Genomic DNA, 16,611 nt, shown 5'->3' with positions numbered 1-16,611 from the left:
GTTCATGAAGTGTTATAACCCCTATAGTATTGTTCTTTTTTTTCAGTAAACTAACAGGAGCTATCTAGTGTCTCGCTCATAACTTTGTTCAACTTTTTTTTTCCTTTTCTGCACAAAAATCAAACTTAAACAAGCCAGTTTTCATACTCCCTAGCAGAAAATTCTCTTTATTAGCTTCTACAAAGAGCCAGAAGAGGAAAAATACTTTTTGTCTTACAATTCAAGTGCTTAGAGGGCTAGTTAGAGGATCGGCTCGCTGTTTTTCAGTTTGTAGCTGTGTATAACACAATGTCAGGAAAAAAGAAAAAGCAGGAGAAACAAGGATTCTGCTGCAGTTTCAAACTGAGTGTAAACACAAACCAATTCAGCTTTTTGAAAGTTTAAATCTTCAAAAACAGTGATTTACTTTTAGACTTTTTTTGTCCTGTTATTTTTGTCACCATGTAAGTAAGAGAAACAAGGTCATTGCAGCCTGATAGACAGTATGTTTTGCACTTCTCTTTGTATATAAAGCTTCGTGCTGTTATCTTAATTTTACTTTTGTAGACAGTGGACTGTTTGTGCTCAGTGAGAAGCTGCTGAACTTCCTCAACCCTGAAGCTATCTGTGAAACAGAATTGTGTAGACAATTAGAAATGATCAAAAACAGTGTGATCAAACCTGTGAACCAGTTCATTAAGTAGTCTAAGTGTCTGAAACTAAATGACTGATTTCCCTCCTTTCCTGCAGGTACACCATTCAGGACCTCCTGGATCACCCCTTCTTCCAGGAGAACAATGGTGTGCACGTGGAGCTGGCAGAGGAGGACGACATGGTGAAGTCGGGCCTGAAGCTGTGGCTGCGCATGGACGACACCAAGAAGCTCCACGGGAAGTATAAGGACAACAACGCCATTGAGTTCCTCTTTGAGCTCTACAAAGACGTGCCTGAGGAGGTGGCTCAGGAGATGGTAAGGCGACACACAGAGACTATGCTGTGAGGTCAACCTTTACTGCCTCGCTGACCCAGTTTGTAGCAGCCATTAGCGAGGAAATTGAATAATTGATTCCAGATTAACAGATAGAGGTGACTTCAGCCAACACACATGTTCTCTGCATCCTGATCTTGATTTATGATGATAGATTTTCTGGAGGAAGATTGACTGGATATATGCTATTACCCCTGATGTGTTTAGCACAATTAAGCACCAATTTCCTCCTCACAAAAGAATTTTCTTCATCTGGATGCTTTTAGGAAAAGGTAGTGTATGTTAGATGACAACCTAAAGTGAGCTCATTTGGAAGGTTTCTTGTAACTAACACTATAGATTTTGTAGAATTTTTCATGTCCGTACAGATATTACCTTCGGAGAGCCTGTTACAGGCTGCGCTAACATCATATCACAGAGTCTGACATTATTTGTGAAATAAAAATTTCTCTTTGAGTTATCTGTCTTTTGACATTTGACCCCAGACAGTGGGAGCAGCCTCACTAATGCACCCCAGCATCATTACACTTCTTTTACGGTTCTGTTATGATAGCAGAAGCATTGAAGTGCGCTCCAGCCCATGAAGAGAAAGCACTTGCCGACTGTGTCAAGGGCACGGCTCAACATTTAATCATCAGTGGTTCGAAATGTGAGAGCGTGTCTCAGGAAGCAGCCGAGGTCACGTCTTTAATAATATAATGGCTCTCTTGCTTGTTACGAAACAGGCCCTGATGTCCTCCAGAAGCCCCTCCACAGAGGTCACTTTTAATGAAAACGCAAGCCACAATTCCTTACTTGTTTACCTCTTTGTGGTAGTTTTCATCAAGATCAAATTTGGTATCAGCAGGGGACATCTCGTCCGGGTGATCTGCTGTAATCTGACTATGTGTTGAGAGGCAAGTTCAGACTGTCCCACTCTGCTGGACTGGGTGTCACAAGAGACTGTGCAAAACGCCAAACCAATAGAAGAATGCAGTCCATGTGCGTTGTTAGCACAAATGCTTTTGTCCCATCAGAGGACTGGCTGCTGATGTCACAGCTTGCGTGGTTGGGTCATTGGGTGCAACAAACCTGTGTAAATTGTCTACATATTGCAGCAGCACACAGTGGACCATGACCTATACACTTGTTGATGTTGTGCCCTGACAATTTTTGTGGGTTGTTATGCAGGTCGTGCTTGGCTTTGTGTGCGAGGCAGACTTCAAGCTTGTGGCCAAGGCCATACGGGACCGGGTGGCGGCCATCAAGCGGCAGAGAGAGAAGCTGAGGCGGCAGGCAGAGGAGCGGAAGAAGAAGCAGGAGCAGGAAGCCATAGAAGAAGAACTCGAGCCTCAGCTCCTTTCACCTAGAGTCAGCGATGTTGTTGCAGCAGAGTCCCCCACCCCAGCCCTGACACCTCCGGCGGCCATCTTGTCCCCTGTCACAAGCTCTGCAGACTCTGGTGTTAGCTCCAACTACCCTGCAGAACCAGAGGAGCCTGAGGCAGACCAGCACTTCCACATCCGCCACAACAGCCTGTCCTCTGCTAACTGTGAGCTGCCTAATGTAACATCCCATACTATGGAAATCTTTTAGCGTCTCTCTGTGTTTTCAGTTCAAGAAGAAGGATTACAACCTTTTAGGCTCATAAAGCACTTATTAAATCAGTTGGATCATATCAAAATCGTAGAGTCAAAAATTATTATATCATCAACTTTAAAACGAGAATGTTTCTCATAGTGCAGAAGTAGAAAGTAGCATCAAATTTAAGATAAGACTTTATTGATCCCACAGCGGGGAAATGTACTTTTCAGTATTTGTTTTACATGCACCTTAATGTACTTAATTATATTCTTGCACTGTTTGAAACCAAATTTATATGATAACTTACACCATGTTTCAGTCATATGAGGATCAGATTAGTCTGTCATGTGATAAGCCTTTGACCTCTCATTTTATTTGTTTTGTGTTCCATGCAAGAACTCATCATACTCTCTGGAGACAAGTGTTTTTCACTACATTAGTTCTACAGTTGTACTGAACAGAAAGCTGTTCAGAACTCAGAGCACATGGGAGGCATACAGCGAAACGTGAAACTGTGGATAACTAAATTATTCAGTCCCTGTAACTTATTTCATGGTGTTTGTGTGCGTTTGCTGCAGTTATTGGGTAATTCTCTGTTTTCATCTGACACCACTATCCATATATTCTGTTTGGAGATTTCAGTGAATTAGTCTGATCTAGTCCAAAATGCATCCAACATTTCCCATGTGTCTCCAGAACAGTTTGAATCCACACTGAGACTCTCTAAGTTTTCTGCATTGGTGTCATTGTTTATGTGTTTGTGTGTGGTATGTCTCAGTTTAGGGTCATGAGGTGTGTGTTTCTTTGTGCAGGTCATGTGTGCCTGCCTCTGTGTGTGCATGTATGGTACAGTTTGTGTCAGTCTATCAGGCCACACAGTTGGTCACATGTTAATGGTTTATATCCTTTGTTGAAACAGCTGACTGCGAGACGGATGGCTATCTGAGCTCCTCTGGGCTCCAGGATCCGCTGGAAGCGCCCGCAACCCCTCCCACCATGCACACCAGCTCCCCGACTGTAAACGGTCTCCCCATCCCAGCCCTCCGCTTCCCCTCGGTGAGTGGCCTCAATAAAGAGCTTGTTATCAAAGTGGAGAGCCCAGGGTGGAGGAGGTGGAGAGGATGACTTTCAGGACTTTATGAGACCTCCTTTATTAACATTACCCAGTCTAATACATTGCTGACACAGAGTTATGTAAATAGTATATTGTTGAAACACTTTCCTGGTTAAGATTTTGGACTCGAATAAATTGACGAAAGTTTTTCTCTCACTACGTTCCTCACTTCTATTCACAGAGTATTGCTGTATCCAACAACATAGAACATGGCAACTCAGGGCCCCCGAGTGGCTTCAACTCCCCTGTGGACAGGTAAAGCTCTTCAGCCTCCTTTCCTCTTTACTCTGCACTTTTTCTTGCCATCCAAGGAAAAATGCATTTCAATAGTCCCTTCTTTATTTATGTTGGAGACCTGAATATCTATGTGAATCTAGTAGAAATGTCTGGTCTTCCTTCTATAACTCCTCCTCCACATCTGTGGGGCTGTCACAACAAGCCTGAGGCAATCGACAGGCTCTTCTGTGTTTTTATTGCAGTCAGGCAGAATGGACCCTTGCAGGTTTCTGTGTGACTGGGTCTCAGATGTTGTGGAGGCCCTGTTTTCTATGTTGGTGGGATATTAGGCAGAGAGGCTTTATTCTCGGCATGAGAGCCGATCATGGGCGTGTAGATCGTGTGTGTGTGTGTGTGTGTGTGTTGAGGGGTTTTCATCTGGGCTCCATCTTCTGTTCAGAGACTGTAATGTTTCATAATTATATTGTTGTCCCTGCACAGCTGTGATGCTTACTAAGGTTATGACTGATGATTGTTATTGTTATTTATTTATTTATTTATGATTTTTTTTGTGTAGTGTGTCCTCCATGATGGACATTTAATTTGACTTTGATTGTCCATGGCAGATTGAAATAAATGTCCACTCTTTTTGAGTATTATCTTTCATAATAGCTTAGGCATGACCCAAAACATACTCCCAGTTGGTTAATTCTTCCTCTGAGAAAAACCCTGGAACACCAGTGAGCAGAACTGCTTTCAAAGATCACCAAACAGAAGAATATTTTGCAATATCAACACAAATGGCTGACCTTAGCTTGTTTAATTTCCATGTACTCAGTCTTTAAAGGTGAAAACAGGCTTTGCTTTGAACTAAAGTTACCCATGAGGTGGAGGTTTTTAAATAGAGATGGGTGGACACTGCCAACCAGTAGGCCTATAAATGTTTGCAGCCAGTGCTGGGGAGGTGGATGGAGGGGAGTCTGTGACCACAGCAATCCAAAAAGGCCCAGGAGACACAATTAGCTGAACCAAAGCTTTTTATAAAAAAAACACTGAATGTTCTCCAGTTCTCTGAAACCTTAAACGCCTTCATTGTATAAATACAACAGATCACATGGACATGTTGCTTCCTCTGGATGAACACCAGCTTCCTATGGACTCTGAACAGGCCTCATTAAACTCCGTTGTTTAACATTTGTGTTTACACCCAGAGACATGCCGCTGTAGCACATCAAGACTCTATTTGACTTTTCAGAGTGCTGTTTATTATTATATCTGAATCCAAGATAATCAGCCGTGATAGATATTCAATTCCTTTCACACTTATGTTGTAGATGATGAATTGATTTGGAAATTGCTCTCTGAGGAACATTTCAGTGTTTTTTTAGGGCGTATCTTCTGACCAGTAGTATGTATAGTTTATCTTTTTTTTTTTTTTTGCAGCTACGCCTCCGATGTGACTTCAGGCTTGAGCGACGGCTACGAGGGCCTATCAGAGAAGAGTGAGAAAACGGCTGCAAGGCGAACTGCTGCCAAGCTGTTCAGGAGGAGGGCGCGCTCAAGGCTGCGCATCACAGGGGTACAATAAATCAAAAGTTTTGTTTAATTACAACACTGCAAATGCGTTTACGCACATCATAAACAAATAAATCAAACAGCTGGATTTAATGATTGAATCAGTGGAGGCATTTCATTTATGAGTTCGCGGTGAGGCTCCACCCTGATTATGTAACGCTATCAGTAGCTATGCTGTACTTCCCCCAGCAACCGCAGTACATTTCTCTTCTGATCAGGACACTCTGTGGTCTTTTAATGAGCGTGTTTGGACTGGAGGCAGAGACAAACAGATCATGCATAACCACATGTGCATACAGTGGCGCAAAGAGCGCACAGAACAATGCACACATAAACGCACTGCATGTTACAGCAGACCCATGCACACGTTCACATGACTGCATGTTTGCTCACACACATACACACATATACAAAAACGTATTGTTCCTGTGTTTATACTGTGCTCAGTGTGTTAGAGAGTAAACAGACACCTGTCATTACCATTGATCCTGTCCCTCTCTGCAGCTCTCTGATAAAGTGGACCGGGTGGTGGAGTGTCAGCTGCAGACACACAATGACAAGATGGTGACCTTCAAGTTCGACCTGGATGGAGATAACCCCGAAGACATCGCTGCTGTCATGGTGAGTTACTAGAAGTGCTTAGTCACTGATCAACAGAAATCATATTCAGAATTTTGATAAATTTGCCTTTAACAACACATTGAATTCTGGTGATGATTCTGATCTGTGACACTGACCAAGAAGTGCAAATAAAGTCTTGAATCTATCCACTAAAAAAATCTATTTCATTTCAAATTAGTGCTGATATGGCAGAAGGCTGAACTCTCTGTGCGTCCTAGATTAAATGTGAACACATGTAACTTTTGCTAGACAGAAGACAAGCGCAAGTGAAAATGAATAGATATCTGCCAAAAGTTTGCTAACATTAGCCACCAAAAGCCTGTGGTCGCTGAAACCTAAAACTGCAGCAGCAAAAACCTCTGAAATTCACATGGCAATCATTTAACCTCCTCATTCCCATAGATCCACCAGTGAGTCAGCCATTAAACCCAAACATTGCTCCGTTTATTTTAAAATATAGATGAGATACCAAAGTTTCCAAAGGTACTGAAATAAATAAATGAGCCCTCTCTGTTAGCTGATAAGTTTGGCACATTCCTGAGTCTCAGCTGAACATGGACACGATTTATCCTGCTTCTAGTTAACAGCCTTTTGTTTACTGAGCCTGACTCTAGCTGATATATTTAACTGAGAAATGAGTGACGCAGGTAAGCGGCCCCATCCTCCTGTTACTGTCTTTAAGCTTCATTAGAGGCTGGAGCGTAGGAAGGTATGTAGTGTACATACAAGGGCCTATGTGAGGAAGGTGTGATGAGGCAGCATGTTCCGAAGCACTTTTTGTTCCCTGGATGTACTGTTTTCCTGACTCTTAACACACAGTAGGCTTTTGTTTACTCAGTCTTGGCGCAGTGGGGGCGCTTGGCATCACAACAGCCCCCGTGGTTCTCAGTACATGGTTTTAAATGGGCTGAATTATGCCATGCTGACAGGAAACGGTCACCACGCCCCAACCCACAATTCACAGCAACTCTCAGAACTGCATGAATATGCAAAACTCAAAACCTTGTCTAACAAGCTGTTGTATTGTGGACTTACATGATTTGTGTATTTTAGAAGATTTGTGTAGTTTTTCCTAAGAATAAGTATTAGTGGAGGTTCAGGTGGGTGTGTGTTGGAGTGGGTAGATTTCACAGACAGACACACAAATAGACACACAGGGGCCATTTTCCTGCACAACAGCAGTATTTACCACTTTAAGACCATTTTGCTGATAATACCTGTGTACTTTCACTTAAATTTTGCGTGCAGTTGCAGTTACTTGGAACAGAGTTTCTTCACGTTGTTGTATTTCTACTTTTACTCCAGTAAAGTATCTGAATGCTTCTTCCACCACTGTCCTTTTGTTGTCTAGGTGCACAATGAGTTCATCCTGCCATCAGAGAAGGAGGGCTTCATCCACCGTATGGGCGACATCATCAAACGGGCCGAGGCTCTGATGGCCAAAGACCAGCCGGCCCACACCAGCGGGCACCGACTCCCCCAGCCTGCTTTCCACAGCGGGGTTAACTCACTGTCTTCCTCACAGGTTAGCGGCAGCACCTGATCCTTTCCAGTAATCCACATTGCAGCATTGCTGGCTGAGAACAAAGCAGTAACAGTGACTGAGAGTGTATTTGACTGTGCTGTCTGATCATCATAAATTACATCAGCTATAGTGCGTCTAGCTGTGCTTATCTAAGGCAGAGCCATAAATCTAGTGCTGTAGAGTGGTGCTTCCTCCACTGGAAGTAAAAAAAAAAAAAAGAGAAAGAGACCTGAGACTTGCCCTGAAAGACAGAGGGTTAAGTGTTTTTAAAGCCACCTGAGGTAGCTCTTTCATTCAGAACACAATGTTACTAAAAGCACTAATGTCATAAATCCACGTCATTTGTGGAAACATACCCCATGCTTCTGTTTTTTTTTCACGTTCATTTGTTCCCACAACCACAGATCTTTTCCAGTGCTTACACCATAATGAACTTTCCGTCATATCTGCCCACACTGAATGGGTAAAATAATTTATGTTTGGATTTATTAAGCCTTTCTGAATCGAGATTCTGCGAAGCTGTAAAATGAAGACTTCCAGGAAAAAAAAGGGTAGTTAGGAGCAGTGCCATCCTATACAAGAAATGACCTAATGCCTAATCAGATACAGTTTGCCCGCTTAGGGAAAAGAGGTGTCTGTTCTGCCAGGATATGTTCCACTCTGTAGAACACAAAGAACAAATCACCTTGTACCGTCTAGTAAAAATAATCTAAGATATTTGTAAATGATGGAGAAAAGATTAATGTGCGGTTTCATTTAGGGCAGGAGGCAAGTGAGAGCAGTAAACCTCTGCCTTCAACTATCTACCTTGGTCACTATTTTTCCGACCCCCTGGTTGCATAATTATCCTGAACCACTTTGGACAAATCTGTCCTGGCTTCCCTCCAGCACCTGATTAAAAACACTGCATAGACCACATCCCCTAAGAATCATTATGGCTGCACTCCCCAACGCTGTCCTGCCAAAAAAACCAGACCAAGCGAGTTAAGTCAGGAAAACCCACAAACGCAGAGACTCATCGATCTCCTGTTCTCTGTTCTGGCTGTTGTAACTCTGAAGTGCGGTGCTGCTCTGGGAGTTTTGGTAAGAGATACAGCGTATAAATGGAGGTTGAATCCCTAGAAAGCAATGCTTGTCGCAGCAGTGCTTTCAGCTAAATGCTAACGACAGTGTGCTAAAAGGCTCACAATAACAATGGTAACATGTTGATGTTCAGGTGTGATGTTTACCATTTCAGTTTCACCATTTTGCTTATTAGTCTTCATCGTCTTCACCTTAGTAATCACAGAGAAAAAAATCCATATGATACATGTTATGTTGTGCTACATGTTGTACACGTGGTCTCCTACGCCCCCCGAAGTCTGAAACAATCAGTGCTTTAGCTTTCTGAAATTGTACTGCATTAATGTGAACACAGAACCTGCAAAGTACAGTAGTTTTGTACCACAGCTGAATCATACCATACTTTAGAGAAAGTCGCTCTTCAGTGCGACACATTTCAAGATTTTTGTCAATACTGAGTAGAAGTGGAGACTGAGTTTTATCAACTGTGCTCTTTTACAGCCCAATCTGCACAGTCACACCCTGCCACGAACGCACTCGTCCTCGTCTCTACCCGGTAAGCCTCACATCTGGTCTGATTAACTTCCTCCACCCATTAAGGTGAAATTGGGTAATTTGATGCTTGAGGAGATTAAAAATGACATGAAATTAAAAGTGGATGAATGTCTTAGGACTGTGCCCCCCTGTGCTTTTTTAATAATTTCATGAAAGTCCCCAAATAACACTGTGTGTAACGACACACTGTGTGTAACGACAGCATGTCAAGTTAACTTGCACTTGTGTGTTTGTTTGTATGCATCTTTTTACTGTGCATGATCACCGTGTGTGTGTGTGCAGACGTGTGCACTGGCATCTACTCATGCATGTGTGTGTCTTGTCTCAGACTTCAGTGTGGCTAACCCGAGTGTAGGGGTACGTGGCTCTCCCCCATGCCCCAATGGAGACGTCTTCAGTGCAGACATTACTTCATCTGGGCGACCTCTAATACGCTCACAGTCTTTCCACAACGCCCCAGGTAAATAGCCCTCTGCCCCTCCCCCTGGTCCCTACGTGAAGAGGCCTAGCATTGTTTACTGTTTCATAGCACACTGAAAAATTGTTACAGTCCTTTGGCAAAGAATAAGTCAAATCAAAGCTCAGCTACCTCATAAAACCCTCGCTCCCCTCCTTAGGGCCCGTTTTTTGTATTGTTCTGACATTCGCATGGCGCCATCCGCCATCCCCACACCTCAAAGCCTTCGTCTGTCTCTGCCTTGCAGCAGGGCCTCTTGGGTAATTACCTCACCTGAAGGGTGCTTTCTGGCTTTTAGGGAGCTGTGAATGCTGTCGCTGTAAACCATGAGATTTTCTCCAGTGCTGCGATAGTCGGCAACATCTGTTTGCCAGCACAAACTCCTACAGAATTTCCAAGAAAACCTCCTCCCCCGGCAGAGCCTCCCTCCCCACAGGAGGGGCATTTGGAGTAAATTAAAGAACACATACTCTCCATATGTCCCCTGTTTCAGCCTCAGTGGCCATCTGAAGATCCTTATCCCCTCTCGTCTTGTGTCTCCTGTCTGCTGGATGTCCACTGCACGGTCGCTTTCGCAATGCCTCTTGGCCACTCGCCACCATTATAGAGTGTTGCCTAACCTATGTTTCTGTCAGCATGGAAAAAGTAGAGGCTGGTTTGCATCATCAGCAACAGGAGGTGTGGTTTGTAACTGTGGAGCCATTGTTGAGGTAAATGTCAAATCAGTGGATGGAGCTGGGATACTGGCATCAAAACTATTCCCTAAGGAGTGATGTAGAAATCCTGATTACTTCAATCTCACAATCAGACCCAAAAAAGTTGTGTACACACACATGTGTTCCATTTTAACTCCTCTAATGCTTCATACGTAAAAGCCTCACTCACTCCATTGAAGCTGAATCCCTCAAAGCCATGTAAGCCCTAGTGTGCAAGCGCTTCGACTTACAGATACAATTATAGTCAGATACTGCTTTAAACAAAATGTCTTTGTTCACCATGGAAACACATTATTTGAAAATACAGGAAAGATTTGTGCTGCACATGGCGTATGTCTTGGCAGGGGGGTTGAAGGAAGAATTGGACTGACAAAACCCTGAGGAGACAGGAGGAATGAGTGATCTAACTTGTCTCTCTTTGTCCACTCTGTCCAATATTCCACTGTGACCCTGCGGGGGGGCTTACATTTTGATGCACAAATTAAATGGAGCCATTAGGAAACTTTTTACTTTTTTTTTCTTTTTGCACAGTTTATACTCAACGTGACTGACTTCAAATCACAAATTAAAACTGTTCTAATGTCTTTGTCTTCCAGGCTCTCCTCTTCACTATCAGCACCATCATCACCCTGCATCTCTCCTGCCACACCAGCAGCACTACCACTTACCCTTCATGGGCCACACTCACTTCCCATTCCCATACCCAGGCTCTCTGGGTTCCCCCAAGCCAGCAGGGATCCATCCTCCCCTCACACGTGTAGCCAGTAACCCCACCTTCCCTTCTGTTTCCTCCCCAGCCCCCGGGTCCCCCAGTCCTCAGAATGAGACCTCAAGCCCTGGCAACAATGAGAACATCACCCTGTCCCCACCTTCCCCTCAGCATCCCAACATGTGGCCCCCCCACACACAGCCCCTATTTTCCTTGGCTAATGTCATCTCCATGGCCATGAGCATGGCTCAGTCTTTCATCCCTCCTGCGAGCCTGCCCACCCAGGGTATGACCTCTTTTCCAAACTATCACCCCCAGTTACCCACTCACGTGGCCCCACAGTCAGGTTACCCCTCTGTCTACCCACAACAGTACCAAAGTCCACCAGCAGAGGTCCCTTACCCCACAGTGGGAATCCCAGCACAGAACGTCTACCACAGTCCCAAGAATACACCTCAAATGGATGGAGCTGGTTTTCCTCAGGGCAGTCATTCAAGCTGGCTGCATCCTGTCTCTCCACCTTCCATGCCTTCCACTCCTCCACTGGCTCCTCAGGAGCCGCTGCAACAGGTTGGACTCTCCAGTCCCCCCAGCCTGACCCAGGAGGACAGTCTCCACAGTTATGTGGCCCCAAAGTCAGCACAGGTTCCAGCCCAGGCTAAACTCAAACCACAAGTCTCCAGTTCAAACTCTTCATCAGATCTTTCTCCATCACCGCCAGAGAGCCCAGAAAACACTGTGAGTCGTCATTACTTTTATCTCAGCCATGTTGTATGTATGCAAATACTGCAGAAGTTATTACCTCACCTTGGGGTATCTGAAGATACTGATCGCTGGTTCAATTTGAGTTCTCTGTTATTCCCAGATGTAAAATCTGCTCTGTGTCAGACTCAGTGGGATCATTTTATATAAGCTAGAATTAGGCCAGGGAAAAAAAAACTTTAGTTGGTGGCCTGCCATGAGTGATAGCTCAAACACTGAATTTTAAAAGGACATTGACGAAGAAGCTGTATTTAATGTCGATCGGTCACATCTGGGTCAGTACCCGATCGACTGTAGCACTAAATCTAATGATGTTTATTCTTCCTCTCTAGTTATCATCCTTCAGCCCTCAGTTGCACCCCACCGTGCCAGAGATGAATGCCAGTACCCCAAAACCAAAAGCCTCTCCCACTGAATCTGGTAAGAAATTCTGTGCATGTTTTCATGTTTATAAAACACTTTCGCCTCCGTCTCTGGATCATAAACACCTGATGTATATTACCAGCCGGTGGCTGGCAGACCTGTAAAATGACATACTGTATGATGTTTATGTTTGCACCCCAAACAAACCCACACACGCTTGTTTATACACACAAATGCACCCACAGCCAAATATTACAAGTTTTTCTCCTCTGCTCCATTTTAAAATGTATTGTGACCAAATACAGTCTGATGTCTCTGTTACGGACAATTTGCCTTTTCAGTTGTTTTCATTCCCCCTTTCTTTCCCTCCGTCAAATCCTTGGTGACAATATCGTCTATTAGCAGTGCCTCAGGAGCCGTTGCGTAACCGTCAGGATGTAATGTTCCATTCAAAATGAACACAAACGTAGGTGTGATTGTGGCCCTACCCACCGACACTGACCAATCAGTGAGCAGCCACGCTCATTACAGGCCTCTCCTCCCCCATCCACACCTGTCAGTATTTATACCCTCCCCCGAAGCCCACATTCAACAGAGCCCCTCTGTTTCAGTGGGCACAGGCCCAGACACTTTCTGTGTTTACTGTAAGAAGGACACTTAGTGGGCAAACTGAGACACTGCAGGATTTGAAACTGTGCAGATGTGAGTGCATGCAGACTGTTTCAGCGCTGGTTTCAATGTGACAGCAGAAAAACAACTCCATCACAGTTATTCATCATTATCCCTTAATTATAAATTAAGGCTCTTTAGAGGAATTCCACCTTCACCAGGAAACTGAAGTAAGAAACAAAGAGAGACACAGTGATACTTTCAAAACTGTTGCCAAGAAACACATGATTAGATTTCAATCCAGCCGTGGCAGTCAGGGGTGAGTGGGGCTTTGTCATAATGATCAATCAGCTCTGATCAGATCAGAGCACAATCACTGCTGTTTGGCCATTTCTTTAAAGAAAACAGAAGTTTGGATATTTTGGCAATTTACACATCATTTTATCTAAAGGGATCTAATCAAGGTAAAAAAAAAAACAAAAACACCCTTTCTTTCTTACTCTATATCACAGTAGTCCAGTCTGCACCAGTGACTGTTGGGCGATTCCAGGTGACACCCAGCATGGACATCCCTGTGCCTGCTGTGCCTGTAGCTGCTGTACCTGATACAGTACAGCCTGAAGACAACGGCAGCACCCCGTCAGAGAGCAGCACAGAGGAACAGGGCGAGTCTGAGACCAGCCTGGGCACCTCCCTCACCATGTCTCCTCCTCACCCATATCCCCACAGAGGGTCGACAGGGGTCCTCCAGGAGGTGGACGGGCAGCCGGTATGGGCTGGAACACAGGAGCAGCAGCAACAGAGCAGAGAAGAGGAGGATGAAGAGGAGGAGGAGGAGGAAGAGGGAGAGACCGTTGGGGAACGACAGAGAACGAGGAAGAGGAATCGGAGGAGAGCGTACAGCCTCAGCCTGATGGGAACGTCTGCGGACAGCGGACTCTCAGTGACGGCTGCTGAGATGGAGGGGAGGCCGTGGGATGGAGGGGCGGGTAGCCCGCAGTACAGCAATGCCCTTCACCATTTATGGATGATGACTTACAACCGCAACGCTCCCTACCTAAGCAGCGATGACTCAGACAGTGACGATGAAGAAATGCTGGAAGAGCTACAGGAGCTCAGAGAGAAGTAAGTGACACCAGTGAGGATTCCCAAAGTACAGTTCAGTTCTGTTGATTAGTTTTTTTGGATTAATTGTCAAAACTGATAAATGTAAGAAAATACAAGAAAATTCTCATCACAATTCTCATCTCAAAGCTGTGAGAACATAATGCCTTATCATCACTTATCAAAACAACGTACTTCTTACTTACGTGCTTATTTGTTACTTTTTATGTGTTATCAGACATCTGACTGAGGTGCAGGCCCTGCAGGCTGCCCAGAAGAGAGAGATTGAGGAGTTATACGAGAGGATGGGGAAGGTTCCTCCTCCAGGTATCGTCTCTCCTGCTGCTATGCTGTCCAGTCGACAGCGCCGCCTGTCCAAGGGGAACGGTTTCCCTTCATCCCGCAGGAACAGCCTACAGCGCTTGGACATGTTGCCACTCCAAGGTAAAGGAAGAAAATCTACATTTATTCCTGATTAGGAACTCGTAAGTTAGTCTAGCTAATATGTGACATTTTTAGGTCTAAGTGGGTTTTATAGCGTATGCATTGTGTTTTTTTCCAAGGTATCATTAGGAGAAACTCCCTTGGAGGCAGCAGCAGCGGTTCCCAGGATAAACCTAGCAAAGGGGTCACCTTTGCTACTGACATTAGTAGAATGGTGAGTGTTCATTTCATCAAATTAATATTATTCCCCTTGTTAGACTCAATAAAAATGCTAAAAAAATAAAGTCTTACCATGTGATTTTTCCATCTAACTTTTCCAGTAAGAAACACTCAGCCAAGCACGCTGTGTATCTGGACTACCTCATCTGAAGTGTGACTGCAGTGGTCAAACTCATCATGAAGGAGGATCACTTTAACACTTTTCACTGGCACACCCATCAGCAAAAACTGCTTCCCTCTGCCAGTCGTCATTTACCTCAAATGTATAGAAACTGTCATCAGTAAAGCTGGATTTACACAGGAACTGTAACATCCAGCTTTCAGCCCTTTTGTCAAATTTGGTGAAGTTGTTGCGGCTGAAGCACGGAATATCTACCAATCTGGTTTGTGTTTAAACTGACAAGTTCCTTTTTGCTCTCTTCTAAATAAACTGTCAGACCCAACGGTTCAGAAGTGACCAGCTTGAGTCCAGGCTGCCACAGTACCCTGCAAAATGTCACATCACAGTTTTATATTTTATATTTTCTCTGAGAAAACTTTTTGCATTAACGCAGTCAAGTGATATACAAAGTGGCCAAAGGCCTTTTGAGCTGCGGCAGCACTTACTATGACTTTGACCCAGAATGACTATAGTTGCTGTTTTCCTGCTTGTCTGACTCACTGCCGTTAATCAATCTGAGCACAGTAATGTGAACCACAGCGAAGCTCTGACTCTCACTGACAGTTGTCGTACACAGATGACAACGTTTTGGGTAATCTCACAACTTATTTGCTGTAGTTTGTTAATGATGTCTCAGCGCCTGCTGACTGCACAGTGAATATACTCTCGTTTAGAGGAGCTCTGATTACTGCCCTCCGGGGGCTGCACAGAGCAGTCTAGATGCGTTGTGCAGTTTGATTTATTCAAATATGTATTATGAAAACATTTTGTTGTAGTACATCTCTGGTTTCTGTAGTGGTTTTGAGACCTGATAAGATCACCTACATAATCTAGACTCAGCCTGGAGAAGTTTGACTGCAGTCCAGACATTTTCAGATGTAGTGAAGATAACTTTTCACATTGTACGGCAGTACAATGAGGCAATATCATGAAGATGTTAATGCATCAGGAAGAAAAATTGTATAACATTTATCAATGTTGGCATGTAGCTTGCTTCAGCAGAAAGAAAACCTGCTTTTCAAACTGTAAAAAGGGGCAGAAGCTTAGAGAACATCCATTTCAAATGCTATAGCTGGCTTAAAATGGAAAATGAAGTATTTCTTCATATTGATTAGTTGTGAAAATCCACCTAGGTTTTAGACTACTGGCTTCCCTGTTGTTTGTACATGTGTATATAATAGAGTGCATTTATAGATCATGTTTACAAGTTAAGAGTAAACTAAATATTTCTGCAACCTTAATTCTTGCTCAAGCAAAAATCATATTTGTTGCTTGTTCCATAGATCAAGCACCTTGTGCACTTTAGTAAATTCTACTTTAATTCTCAGTCATTTAACACGTTTGTGGATAAAAACTGTGCTCACTCAAGGAAGAGCTATGTTTCCTGTTATTTTTCCATAAGAGAGAGAGACAATATTCTTCAGTTTATGTTTGATCACAATGGTATTGGATCACAGTAATGATGATCTACCCTCCCACAGTTTTAAATAATTAGTGTATTGTGGGATACGGAGAAATCAGTCCAAGCTGTGAATCTGTAGCTGTTGCCTTATGAAAAATATTCATAACACACACTGAATTTTCTGGCAGTCGAACTCCTGTAAGATTCGTAATATATTCATAATATAAGAAATTTCTAAATTTTGAATGTAAATATATAATTGTATTGCTTTCTGAAGCTGCTGTCCTGCCATGCTGAATCTGTGCCTTTCCCTTACAATGTCTTATTTTATATTTTTACTCTCGAGATTTGGTGGCTAGATCAGACTCTGTATATCAAATTTTGTCAAAAAATAAATGCAACTGTAAATACCGCTGCTCTTATGTCATCATCACTGCATGTAGTTACACAGAGACATAAATGATAAAA

The 16,611-nt window shown here is 43.6% G+C and overlaps 1 protein-coding gene across 2 annotated transcripts in view; it reads left to right on the top strand.

Moving 5' to 3' along the window:
• Window positions 1-16,610, top strand: part of wnk4a (WNK lysine deficient protein kinase 4a) — a 36,536-nt gene extending 19,926 nt beyond the window's left edge. The window contains exons 7-21 of one of the 2 annotated variants that reach the window (XM_041066756.1): window positions 730-949; window positions 2,138-2,498; window positions 3,450-3,586; window positions 3,826-3,899; window positions 5,304-5,439; window positions 5,940-6,056; window positions 7,408-7,581; window positions 9,145-9,199; window positions 9,527-9,658; window positions 10,968-11,818; window positions 12,175-12,262; window positions 13,327-13,939; window positions 14,157-14,362; window positions 14,482-14,576; window positions 14,683-16,610. In XM_041066756.1, the coding sequence (XP_040922690.1) occupies window positions 730-949; window positions 2,138-2,498; window positions 3,450-3,586; window positions 3,826-3,899; window positions 5,304-5,439; window positions 5,940-6,056; window positions 7,408-7,581; window positions 9,145-9,199; window positions 9,527-9,658; window positions 10,968-11,818; window positions 12,175-12,262; window positions 13,327-13,939; window positions 14,157-14,362; window positions 14,482-14,576; window positions 14,683-14,685 (3,262 nt within the window). In that variant the 3' untranslated portion in view covers window positions 14,686-16,610. The remainder of the gene's footprint in view (window positions 1-729; window positions 950-2,137; window positions 2,499-3,449; window positions 3,587-3,825; window positions 3,900-5,303; window positions 5,440-5,939; window positions 6,057-7,407; window positions 7,582-9,144; window positions 9,200-9,526; window positions 9,659-10,967; window positions 11,819-12,174; window positions 12,263-13,326; window positions 13,940-14,156; window positions 14,363-14,481; window positions 14,577-14,682) is intronic. The other variant, XM_041066757.1, reaches the window with a different exon arrangement.
• Window position 16,611: the final 1 nt, after the last annotated feature.

The sequence above is a fragment of the Toxotes jaculatrix genome, chromosome 21 (assembly GCF_017976425.1).
Source record: "Toxotes jaculatrix isolate fToxJac2 chromosome 21, fToxJac2.pri, whole genome shotgun sequence".
In the NCBI taxonomy this organism is placed as follows: Eukaryota; Metazoa; Chordata; class Actinopteri; family Toxotidae; genus Toxotes; species Toxotes jaculatrix.
The sequence above is the reverse complement of the archived record's forward strand: the minus strand, read 5'-3'. Positions and strand labels throughout refer to the sequence as shown.